At 46.3% G+C, this 12,887-nt stretch overlaps 2 protein-coding genes across 2 annotated transcripts in view; one reads left to right on the plus strand and one right to left on the minus strand.

The window, feature by feature from the left end:
* SCAND1 (SCAN domain containing 1) overlaps positions 1–132 on the plus strand; it is a 1,060-nt gene extending 928 nt beyond the window's left edge. Inside the window, 1 exon segment of the mRNA XM_007447809.1 lies at positions 1–132. This exon segment is cut by the window's left edge and continues 10 nt beyond it. Within this exon segment, the coding sequence (XP_007447871.1) occupies positions 1–132 (132 nt within the window).
* A 3,095-nt stretch (positions 133–3,227) lies between these two features.
* Positions 3,228–12,887, minus strand: part of PHF20 (PHD finger protein 20) — a 138,312-nt gene continuing 128,652 nt past the window's right edge. The window contains exons 17-19 of the mRNA XM_007447754.1: positions 11,117–11,522; positions 9,180–9,363; positions 3,228–4,610 (exon numbers count right to left, since the gene is read on the minus strand). Of these exons, the coding sequence (XP_007447816.1) occupies positions 4,468–4,610; positions 9,180–9,363; positions 11,117–11,522 (733 nt within the window). The 3' untranslated portion in view covers positions 3,228–4,467. The remainder of the gene's footprint in view (positions 4,611–9,179; positions 9,364–11,116; positions 11,523–12,887) is intronic.

Consider the following 12,887-nt stretch of genomic DNA (forward strand, 5'->3'; position numbering starts at 1 on the left):
CTGCGGCCCGACATCCGTACGAAGGAGCAGATCGTGGAGATGCTGGTGCAGGAGCAGCTGCTCGCCATCCTGCCTGAGGCAGCGCGGGCTCGGCGGCTTCGCCGCCGCACGGACGTGCGCATCACCGGCTGAGCGGCAGAGCTGCGGGCGGCCCGGCCCGGGCGCTCTCTGGACTAGAGCCATGATCAGATCCGAGGCCCTGAGCCTGGCTCCCCATTACGCGTTAATGAAAAGCGAGTTTTGGCAGTTCCTGCAGCCTCGTGTGTCCTTTTCGTGCGTCCTTTACCGTGTTTATTTTCCCGAGCCTATTTCCAACCTCCTTTCTGGCTGGTGGCGATACCAAGTTGGGAGCCCATGAGAATAAAGCCTTTGTTTCTCATTCACTTGGCCATCGTTGGCTTTTGTGGGATCATTATGTGTTGGTTAGGCCTGGGCCGCCACATCTGGGAATTTTTTTTCCTGCGCGTTCCCCAGCGCCGCACTTGGGTTTCCTTTGTTTTGTGGAGTCTATGTAATGAGGACTTCAGCAGCCTGTATTCCATCGTCGCCCCTACCTCTCACTAGCTAGAATTTGAGCTTGTTTTCCTACCTAAGAGAACAGATGACAGTGTTCTGTTGTCTCGTAGATGGCGGTGGGTCGTGCCGGCAAATAGCTGGCTCTACTAGGTGCTTATTTAACTGGCTACTGCTATACCAATGCTGCCACCAGCTTGCTCCATCAATCTGCCCTTTGGGCACAGACTTCCCCAAAGGCCCAAGTTATAGGGCTGTTTTAGTAAGTGTTTAGTGCAGGTGTTTACAGAGACAGGCTAGTTCTTGTTTGTGAGCTCTGGTTTAAGCCTCTGTACTCACCTTTCTTACCAAATTTTAAGGCTCTTGAAAGATTTAAGGAGCATATCTGGTGTGAACTAATGGATTGCTACTCACTTTAATGTCTTTCCAACTGCCTCCGTTAACTTTTTTAATAAGCATAATTGTTTAGGAAGGGAAGAAGCAATGTGGCAAGTAATAGGGAAGCTCTGCAGTATAACCTTAGAGGCTACTCCATTCCTTGAGTCTTCCGCACACCCAGGAAGGAGCTGATTGGGGTTCATAGGCCGTTTGGCTTGCCCTCAGAAGGGTCCTAATTGCAGTGGGTGCCATCTTTTAAAATAAGGAAGGCCAGACCTATTTTCCCTGCACTGCTTTCAACTATCAAAAATTGAATAGTCCTGCAGCTCACATCACAAAGCATGAGCCAGACTGGGCTAGAGGGTGCTGTGGGGCATTTTACTTTTGAATATTAAAGGCACTTAAAATGAATTCAAAAGTCTTTTGCATATTTACTTGGGATTTTGGATTTAAGCCTGCATCTGCCTCGCTCCAGAAGATACATCTATTAAGAATGTAAAAGCAGACTTCCTTTAAAAGATAATGTTTATAGAAAATTAATGCACATTAAAAACAGGGTAGATGGGACTTCCCTGGTGGTGCAGTGGTTAATGAGAATCTGCCTGGCAATTCAGGAGAGACAGGTTCAAGCCCTGGTCCTGCAAGATCCCACATGCCACGGAGCAACTAAGCCCCTGCGCCACAGCTACTGAGCCTGCACTCTGGAGCCCGTGAGCCACAACTACTGAGCCTGTGTGCCACAACTACTGAAGCCTGCATGCCTAGAGCCCATGCTCCGCAACAAGAGAAGCCACTGCAATGAGAAGCCTGTGCACCGCAACAGAGAGGAGCCCCCGCTCACCACAACTAGAGAAAGCCTGCACGCAGCAACGAAGACCCAAAGCAGCTAAAAATAAATATAAAAAGAAAAATAAATTTATACTTAAAAAATAGGGTAGGGCTTCCCTGGTGGCACAGTGGTTGAGAGTCCGCCTGCCGATGCAGGGGACAGGGGTTCGTGCCCCGGTCCGGGAAGATCCCACATGCTGCGGAGCGACTGGGGCAGTGAGCCACGGCCGCTGAGCCTGCGCGTCCGGAGCCTGTGCTCCGCAACGGGAGAGGCCACAACAGTGAGAGGCCCGCGTACCGCAAAAAAAAAAAAAAAAAAATAGGGTAGATAACTATAACAAATGACTGAAACGTAGCAACAAAAACCTGTTTTATTTTTTCCAAATACAGATACAGAAGTTTGCATGTTTTGCAAATATTGCTTCAAAGCAACATTTCTATATACAGCGCCTTCTGTTCTAATAGCGCGTAAACATAGATATGTATCCACAGTGCAATGTTGGCTCATCAAGGGTCCACCTTGCATACACTCATCACTTAAACAAAATGATTAGTCAAACCAGAACTGTTTTTGTCAAGGCAATTTTTTTTAATAGGTGGATAGTTTTTCTCAAAAGAAAACTTAGGTAGTGTACATATTTCTAAATGGTAACAGTAATATTTGCAAATAACAGTTTCCAGTGCTCCAGCCTGGGGTTAATTCAACTTGACCCAGGAATTGGGGATGGAGCCCCTCAACATGGCTTTAAATTAGGGAAGCACACTGGGGTTATGAGAACTTGGGAGTCACCCCCTGCTTCCCTAAGGACAAAGGTCACAATGAGTGAAATGGGATTATTTCCTTTACAAAAAGCATACAGTAAACTCAATGGCCACCTGGCAAAATTAGGGTAACTCAGTTTCTTCTTTCATCTTGAAAAAGACATGAGATTGACTCCCTTAAAATTACAGCTTCCCCAGAAGTTATGCTCAAATGTGTTTTCAGGAAAGAAAAATCAGTAATCTAATAAGTCACCATACCTCACAGTTGTGGCTACAGGAAATCATCCTGTTTCTTCCCCTTTCAGACAAGCTTCACACAGTTCTTATAATGTGGCCGTCTGATAAATTATGCAAAACACAGATGCCATGCATACTCCTTGAGCGTTTCTTCCCACACCAGAAACACCAACATTAGCAATGGGAAACAACCTCTTACAGAGGAATTGTGTCAGCTTTATTACAGATGTCATAGCCACATGTATTCCCTCTGATGGATGAGTTACAGCAGGTCAACTTGTCCTAAATTCATTTTATATCAAATGGTGAATTAAATTACTAGACAAAGCATACCCTGAAACAGATCTTGGTACAGAGGGCTTTGTGACCGCAATGACCTGTACCTTAAAGCCTAACCATCCCAAAGGTCACCGGAGATACTGTCATTGCTATTGAGATATTGGCTACTTCACGTTTACATAGTAAATATTTGCAGCATATAACATTACAGATTCATAAACCCATAATTAACTTGTGAGTGTTAATGGATAGATGTGCTTTGATTTTTGCCTTTAGTGATAGGAAAACTAAATGGTAAAACGGGTCACTCCTCAAAGCATGGAACATCTTCTTTAACTTTAACTAGTAAGGAAAAACAAAACAATTACACGTGGAACCGTAACCTGGAAGAGTAACAAATATTGTCTCAGAAGGTACAAACTGTACCTGGACCTTAAGCAGCATAATCACCTTGATCTCACAAAATAATACGAACAGGAAATTTAAAGTGTTAAAGTATATTAAAACAATTCTGAAAATGCCAACTACTGAACATATACCCTTCGGGGAAGGGGAAAAGCGGCAGCAGATGTAGAATCTGGTTTGTTTACAACAATACAAAGTAAGGTAATTCCCCAAACCACATTCTTTGTAACAAATCTTTACAGTGAGAGTTCAAATTTGGGGGAACCATTTGTTGGACATTAAATAGAACTGGTAAGCTGTCAAGAAGTGGGTAGAAAATGCTGTTCTTTGGGTTCCAGACCCTGCCTGCTTCAGTTTGGAATTCCTCCTAGATTATTACAGTGAGATTCTAGTTCTTCCACAGGCTGTATGGGTTCTGCTACAAAAGACACAACCCAGCCAATTCTGGGGTGAAAGCATACAAAACTTGTCCCTGGTACCATGAAGTCATGCAACAGAGGTGGTGAGAAAGTGAAGAGTTCTAAGAAGGCAGGGCGGCCAAGGACTCTGCTCCTTCCCAACCTCCACAGAACGGTGAAGTCACGACATTCCCACGAAGCTGGAAAAACGAAAATGATGCCTGCTGCCTAAATCCATGCCAGGCAGAAAACCAGAAGGCTTGGCATGTGCCCCAACCTGACAGAAAAGTCAATTAAATAAGCTGCAAGTTGAATTTACAACTGTTTCCGACTAAACTTTTTTGGCTCTCATTCCATTTATCATCAGTGGCACGATTTCAAGTGAAGTTTGTGCAAAAAGACTCACTCTCCATTCAACAATGTGCACAGAAGAAGGGAATCCCAAGAGTCTATTTGCTACCTTCTTGGTAGGCTTCGAGATCAGAGTGCCCTCCCTTCCAGCAGCCAAAACAGCCTCTTTGTCCAAGTCCATCACACCCCTGCCCAGATCCCTGAAGTCAGTCGGTGTCACGTGCATTCGGCATGCTAGGTTTATTTATTTAAATATGTGAAGCTCCTCCGGCAGGTGCCCCAGGATTGTGCCCCCATTAGTGTGGGGTGCCCAGTTTCATGTTGAGCAGCAGAGTGCGATCTGTTGCACCTTGCCCAGGTCCGTCAGCAGCTGCTTGATGCAATGCTTGAGCTGTGGAAGCCTGGCCAGAGGCTCCGGGGGCTCCAGCTCCCCAGTGTAGTCCAGCCAGCTCTCCAACACTGTAGGCAGAAGAGAGAGGACCCGGTGAGTTCTCAACACTTGATCTGCAAGAATGTCAGCAAGAATTTCAGCACTTTATCCCACCTAACCACTCATGGGGGGGCGGGGAGGGAGGGCCATTTCAGGCAACACTGACTCATCACCCTCTCTGCAAAGTATTACTCCTAGGACAAAGCTCAAATGCTGCAGAGCAGTGCAGTCCAACAGAACTTTCTGCAGTGACGGAAATGGGCTATGTCTGTGTTGTCTAATATAGCCACTAGCCATATGTAGCTACTGAGTACTTAAAATGTGGCTAGTGCAACTGAGGAACTGAATTTAAATTTTATTCCATTTTAATTAATTTAAATAGCCACACATAGCTAGTGACTACTGCATTCGTGCAGCTCTATAGTCTAGCCGGCTTGGAAGGACCCACCTTTCTCAGTGTTACCGCCCCATCTTTATAAGGCTTTCCCATGTTGAAAATCAGAGAGCCTGGTGTTTTAGCCTTCTGTTAAGAAAAATGAGAATCTAAAGGGACTTGAAAAGGTCTATTTTTGTCCCCATAAATTCTGATCTGCTTCATATTGATTCCTATCATCAGTAGCCCAGAACACTCTGATTTTATTTTCTAAGTACTTAATGTAAAATGTCCAGATACTAACAAACTTGACTACAATTAGTTCAATATCTAAAAAGCTGTCTTGCTTCTGAGAGCAGAAATTTCTCTATAGAAAGATATTTGTTCTTCCCCAAGCCACTCCCTTAAGCTCTGGCATTTGGGGAGGGGCCATTCCGGAGCCCTGCACCTCTGACGAGAGCCAGCCCCTCCAGGTAGGCCCTGTGCTTACCCCGGCCTGCCTGTAGCCTTTCTAGTCTGTGCATCAACCTCTATTGAGCACCATCTGGACCCTGGAGCCAGAGTGCAGAAAGAGGAAGACCATGCAGTGCCTGTTCCTCAAGCAGCCTGCAGCCTCATACACAATCCTCTGCCCTCCTCAAACCAGCCCTCCATCTTCCTTCCCACCTTTCTAAATCCTTTGTTCCCTGCAAGTTACTTCTCAGGGAGCCCTTCCCCAACTCTACAATCTGAATCTGGTCCCTGTGTCACAGGTACTATGCTATCACTTGCTCTCCTTTGGAGCACTTATCCTGGTTTGTAAACATAACGGGATGATTTAATTAATATCTGTCTCTAACATAAGATCAAGCTCCATGAGAGCAGAGGCAGAGCCTGCCTTACTCACCATTATATCCCTAACACTCAACTATGCCTGGTACATAGTAGGTTCTCGACAGAGGCAGTGAGAGAATGCAGGAACAGTCCAGCGATATGCCCCACTGAACGCTCGGGCTCCTCAGAGTTCACCTTCCTCCATCAGATTTCTTGTTGGCACTCGGGGGTTCCAAGGAGGAGGAGCCTTCCCTCCTCCTGATCGCAACAATTACAAGGACTTGAAAATAAGAAATACAAAACTGACTTCTCAGACGGAACTTAAAAACCAAGAGTAAAGGATCAAAGTTAAATGACAGTGACCAGTGACCTCCTGAGCAAGAAAAACTCCATAGTGACCAGTTTCAATACAACAGTCTTATTAAAAAAAAAAGAAAAAGAAAAAGGAGTCCACAGACTAGAGAGAGACAGGAACTGCTCAGCTAAAGAGCACAAGAGTAAATGGAGGGGGGACTTGCCCGGTGGTCCAGTGGTTAAGACTCCACGCTCCCAATGCAGGGGACCCAGGTTTGATCCCTGATCAGGGAACTAGATCCCACATGCCACAACTAAAGATCCCACACGCAGCAACGAAGATCCCAAAGACCTGGCATGCATGCATAAATAAATCTTTTTTTTAAAAAAAAGAGTAAATGGAGAAAAGACTCAAAGTTAATGCCGTAAGAGCCCATCTGGGTGAGTCTAAGGCAGTCAAGGCTGGCTGGGCTGATTCCAAGAGAAAATGTCAGTCAGTCTATCCTGGGCAAGATGATCCTACAATTGCTGAGGCCCCTCTTAAAGCTACTGGAACTACCTAAGATCTGGTTCGGGCTCAACCAAGACGTCCCCCAACACCATGGTGACCCAGCAGGCACGCACAGGGAGAAAGAGCATCAGTCAGTGTGCAGACTAGAAGAGTCTAGGCCACTCATAGTGTCTGAACTTGGTTAAGAGGAGTGTTTGGAGCCCCTAAGGTGGAAGTCTTCTCTCTAGCAGGAACGAAGAAGACCAGACCCAGAACTGTGGGAGCCAACAGCACCTCCTCTGGACCCCAGCATCCAGCAAGCCAGGCTTCTCTCCACACCAGGTGCTGGACCATCACCCCAAGTTTCTCTTTTAAGGAAGTTCAACAGCTTCTCAACAGTATCATGATTCCAAGAAAGGCAGCAGGTTATAAAGGTAAAGTTTCATTTCAAATACACTCCCCCAGACCATCTAGATAGAGGCCAATGCTCACTAAGGTAACATTTAAAAAAAAAAAATCTTTCTAATGCTAAAAGATTCAGTATTTTCATGGTCATTAAATATCTTTTATCTTTTAGTTTTATAAGACTGTTCACACAACTACATAAGTTATTAAATAATGGTTAATACTGAAACAATGACATTTTAAAAAGTCAATACAATAGCTTATCAGACTTTTTAAAAAGGAATATTGTATCCAAATTCCTATAAAAGCTCAGTTTATCTTGATGGTATTTAGATGAAATGAAGATAGTAGAAATAAAATGGGATTCTGATGAATCTTTATTAAATACAATGCAAACTGTTTACCTGAATAAAATCTTTAAACTTTATAATTGATTTTCATGCTTCCAGTACCTCTCGGGGCCTGGAATATCAGAACAAGAACAGAGTGTGTGGCCCCAGATGAGCAGGACACAAGAGTCCTCTGGAAGGCCAGAGAAGGGAGCCCAGGCTTATCATCCTGGCCACACTGACTACTCAGTGAACTAAGGGCTGGAGCAGCCCAAGCTTGGGACTTCCCTGGTGGTCCAGTTAAAGAATCTGCCTTCCAATGCAGGGGACGTGGGCTTGATCCCTGGGCGGGGAACTAAGATCCCACATTCCTCGGGGCAACTAAGCCCACGCAGAGCCAACGTGCCACAAACTACAGAGCCCACGCACTCTGGAGCCCGTGTGCCACAGCAGAGAGAGAGAAGCCCACACGCCGCAACAAAAGATCCCGCATGCCGCAACTAAGACCCAACGCAGCCAAAAATAAAATGGGAGGGAGGGAGGGAGGAAGAAGGAAAGAAAGAAGGCTCTGACTTCTCCCCTAGGGGCAGGCTCCTTTGGCAACAACAGAGCCTTCGCCCTGTTTCCATGGTGCTAAGCCTCTTCTCAGGGACCCAGAGCCAATTCTACCGCCACTGTCTGAAACTCTACAATTTTCAGTCTGGCATTCCATCCTCTTTCAGCTTTCTAATAGCAGGGTTTTTCACAGCCGGTGAAAACGGTAGCATCAGCTACCGTTCTGAGGAGCGCAAGGAAACCGTTCAGGAGTGAAAGAGAGACAGAAACACTCCGCCTTCCAGAAATGCCCTCACAATGGACCCTGGACTGGCCTCCCATTCCCGGTTCCGCAGGTTTGCCTCCGGGCAGGAAAGAAAGCATGAGGCTCTCATCCTCGCACTGTCCTCCATCAGGGCCAGCCCTCCCCCAGTCAAGCCAATCCTCTTATCATCCACCCTCAGTCACCCCGCTGCAGCAGAAAGCATCACTCTCTTCAAGGCTCCGCTTCAGTCCCAGGAGCTCCAGGAAGCCTTCCTGTCATCACTTCCCCTCACAGCAGCTCTCCTCCCCTGGCCCGGCCTCAGCCGTACCTTGTGACCCTCGCTTACATAACACATGGCATTTTTCTTCTGAGTTATTTCATCCCCAATTACAGTAATAACAGCCTGGCTGTACTCAGAATCCTCAAACAGAACATTTATTTCTTAATCAGTCTCCTTTCTAAGGATGAAAACAAATAATTAGGAAATAAGAGAATAAGACAACAAACAATCAAGAAGGAAGTTTGTCTTCAAAAAGCAAACTGACAACACCCTGGGGATCAAGAGTTCAGTCCTCCAAGCCCATTTGTTACCACTAACATCTGGGACAAATACCCAGGGGCTACATAAATGACTTAGTCAAGTTCTTAAATCTCTACTGATAAAGAGGAGAAGGCTTCATATTAGATTTTAAGAAAGGCTGAAATAAAAGGTGTTTTCAGATCAATCCTCAGACATCTTAAAAGCTCAAATAGGTCAAAGTTTCAATTCCCCACAGAACTGGCTTAGTAAAGATCTGCTCAGATCACACATTACCCGCAGGCAGAGCCCAGCTGCTCTCCTGCACACTCTCCTTGGCAGAAGGGACTGGGAAAGTGAGGCAGGACCCCTGACATCGCACAAACCTTAGAAGTGCCCGATCAATACTAAAAGTAAGGCTCTGCCATCTTGAGGGGAGAATGAAGGTGGTGAGACTGACAGAGACGAGGCAAGAACACAGCTGTGCCTAGAGAGCAGATCAAGGGGTTCAGAATGCAGCTCATCCCGGCGGGCCCACAGTGCCTGCCAAGTGCAGGGAGCCAAGGAGGGAGCCCTACCGTCCAGCTCCTTCTCAATGGAGTCCATCCTATGCGTGACTTCGTCCTGAAGAGACTCCACATGCGTCAGCAGGTTAAACTGCCACTGATGCTGGGAGCTCAGCAGCCCCTCTCCGCCTCTGTCCAGCAGCTTCCGAGCGGGGGCTTCCTCAGGCAGGACCTTTCTGGAGACATATTCCCTCACCTGGGGATGCAACAACATTGAAGTTACTGCATGGAGACAGCTCCCAGCCCCTTTTCCAAACAGCCAGTGTCCACAACCATTTGAAAACCCAGTTGCAGTTTGAATATCCCAACTCTCTACCTCCCTGCCCCGTTCCTCCCCTCTTGGGCACTGGGCAGAAGTGTGCCTGCTGTACCAATAACGACCACCTCAGGGCAGCACAGACCTCTGGCTCAGAGGATCCCACAGCTGCTTCCCAAAGAATGGCCCAATGCCCTAGGCCTGAAGTAGGCCTCACAGAAGAAGGGCTTCCAGAAACCTGAGATCAGAACACAGCAGGGCAAGTGTAGACAGGGGTTAGTATGTGGATGTCAGACAAACTAGCTTTAAATCCTAGCTCCATGTCTCGCTGAGCGCACGTATCTGGACAAGTTACTTCACCTCTCTGGGCCTCTGTTCCCTCATGGGAAAGAAGGAAATAGTAAATCCTGCTGTAAAGGTTCATGAGGATGAAACAGGATAATGTTTGTAAAACACAGTGCCGGCCTATGGTCAGCCTGCTATCAATGAAAGAGATTTTTAACCCCAGCTGCCTTGTTTAGGCCCAGTATTTCCTGATTTTTTCATGATGTGCCAGACACCTCTAGGCAATTTGCCCAGTCTGCATGACCATAAACCTTTTCTGGGGTTTGTGACCGCAACCTTTCATTCACTCATTTGAAATGAAATAGGTTCTACTTAACATTTATTTAGGGGTCACCATGTGCAAAGCCATGTTCTGAGAGCTTTTCACAGATACGCTGCACAGTAACTGAGAGGGCACTGCCACTGGCTCCACTCGACAGGGGGTAAGGAGACACGTCTGAGGAGGTGAAGTGACCTGCTCAGAATCACACAGCAAGTGGCTGAGCCGAGACTTGAAGCTGGGTCTGTCTCCAAAGACTATGTCCTCACCAGCCTCATCCAGCACTGTTTAGACCCTGGCAAGGATACAGGCTGAACGAGGTATAATGCCCACCCTTGAGGGGCTTCTAACCTAGGATGCTCCCCGTCGGCAAGATGCAGCAATGGACTTATGCTGTTGATACCACCCCACAAAATGAAGTCTGTGAAAGTAAGTATGACAAGGGTGGAGAAGCTCTCAAATCACACAAATCCTCACCGACAACTGAGGACAGGGCAGAATCAGACCAGAGAACACTGGCAAGAGAACACAGGGGGCTCCAGAAGAGAATGACTTGAATAACAAGAAACTGAGAGTATCTCTTGGAAAAACTGATGAAACCAGCAAATATTTTGACAAAATGGACTGTTCCTATGTCAGGGCTGCAAAGTGAAAAGTAGAGCCAGCATAGAATTGTACTGAAAACCTTATGCCTAACAAAACACCTGACTCATTCTTTGCTTGTGGGAAGGATTAGCACCCACGGGCAACTATAAATTGCACTGAAGAAAAAAACTCACTTTCCTAACTTACTTCCATTTATCAAGTTCCAGTCAACCCTTTTCCCCTGCTACCTCCCACCTCTCCACACCCCGCCCCCGACTCTGCCACATTTCCTAGAACCAATGATCTTTGGGGTTTAAGTGGGCTCCCTTGACTTTGTACTCATTTTAACAGACCAAAAAACATCTATGATAAGCAAATTTATATACAATTTTACAGTAAATACAACTCTATAATAAACATCTTCCACAGAACATTTAGCCCTAGGAGGAGAAGGTACAAGCACTCAAACACCGAATTAAGAACCAGTACAAGCGAGCCCCATACCTTTGGGGAGCTGGGTTTGGGGTCACTGTCCCCTCTGCTCCTGTCTTGTTCTAGAGGCCAGCCCAGGCGTGGAGAGAGGGAATCATCACCATTCTCATGGAGGGGGTTGACTGCATCGTCAAGGGCAGAGCGCCGGGTCTCCACCACCAGCTTCTGTTCCACAGCAGGGTAGTAGGTGCGGGGCTTCTGGTAGCAGTGCTCGCTGGTGATATATGACTCCTCCACAGACCGGGGCAAGGGTAGGGGCAGAGGCTTCTCCACCGCCCCGTTCAAAGTTCTATAGCTTGGGGCTTCCTCCCTGCTCTTGACTTCAGTGACATGGATGTGTTTGGAATGAGATCTCCCCTCCGCCAGATGCTGTTTCCAAGGCTGACACCACAGCTGCAGATCAGGATGTTCCCGGCTTCTGTTGGGAGGGCAAACACGGAGAGGGCTTTGGAGTACCTGGGACCACTGCAGGGGCTTTCCAATGGGGGGAAGACCTCCCACCTGGGCCAACTGGTACAAGCCACTATTTGCCACACAAGAGGGAATGTAAATCAGCAGCCTCTGAGGAGACCACTTCTAGGCAAGCTCCTGCTGTATCACTCACGGTGAATGGGACTAGACTTGAGAGTCAGAAGACCTGACTGCATTTCAGCTCAGCCGCTGATTAGCAGTGCAGCTGGGCCGAGTCACTCAGCCAGCCTCATTCCCGTTTCCTCCTCTGCAAATCTGGCTAACCATCTACCTGTCTGCCAGCAACCACTGAGTTTCTATAGATGAAGTGAATTAATTTGAATGGAAGTACAGTACTTTGTTGGCAGTAAAGTGCTCTTCAAATGTGACTTACTAAAAATAACCTTAACTTATTAATAAACAGCCATGATAATCCTGGCATGCAATAGCACTCAATTACACAAATCCAGTGGTGACCCGGGAGGGAGGTGGTAACCAGAAGTCATCTAGGCATAGGCCACTAATGACAAAATCTTCTGTTCACACCATCCCAAAGAGGAAAATCTGTTATTAAAGAACAAGGATTCTGCTCCCTTTTTGGGCCACAGACACTTCTGAGAATCTGAAAGCTCTTGCTACAGTATACGTGTACATAAAACTCTGTGTATGACTTCAGAGTTTCCCACAATCATTCACCGTCTGAGGTTTGCCCCAACAGAAGGCCTTTAATTTACTGGATCATAATCAATTGTAAAAAAGGAAAAACAGAACAGAAAATACCAGAATGCACCATTCTAAGTAAGAGTAGGTGTTTTGTGAAATTTTGGTTTCAGTTTTGTACGTGTGAGTGATATAAAATGTATTTCTTACTGTGGGATATATATTTAAGTTTAAAAGCATAAACTTTACCTTTTTAACTCTTGTTTACCACCCAGAACTTCCATTATAACCTTGGATCATTAAATGAAATGAAGAAAGAAAGGAAAGGAGAAAAAGACGGAGGAAGAAAAACTGGGCTTCCCGAGTAAGGCCTACCAGCTACCAGCAGTTCCTAGCTGGCAGGGGTGTTTGCAAGCAAGTGGTAGGATGGACAGGTGCTACTCACATTTGGTTCACAGATGTGCAGAAATGTGTGGGAGCCTTTCCAACTGTCACAATGACTACTGATTGTCACATATGTGACCTCAGCATTCAGTTCACTGAATTCAGAGATGCTAAATATCCTGTAATGCTCGGTACAATTCCACACATACAGAGAATTATCTCATGGTATAACTGTAAACATTACCTTCACCAGTCCCAACTGAGAAACACTGAAACCAGATCAGCAGGA

The sequence above is a fragment of the Lipotes vexillifer genome, unplaced genomic scaffold, assembly GCF_000442215.2.
Source record: "Lipotes vexillifer unplaced genomic scaffold, Lipotes_vexillifer_v1.1 scaffold397, whole genome shotgun sequence".
Taxonomy (NCBI): Eukaryota; Metazoa; Chordata; class Mammalia; order Artiodactyla; family Lipotidae; genus Lipotes; species Lipotes vexillifer.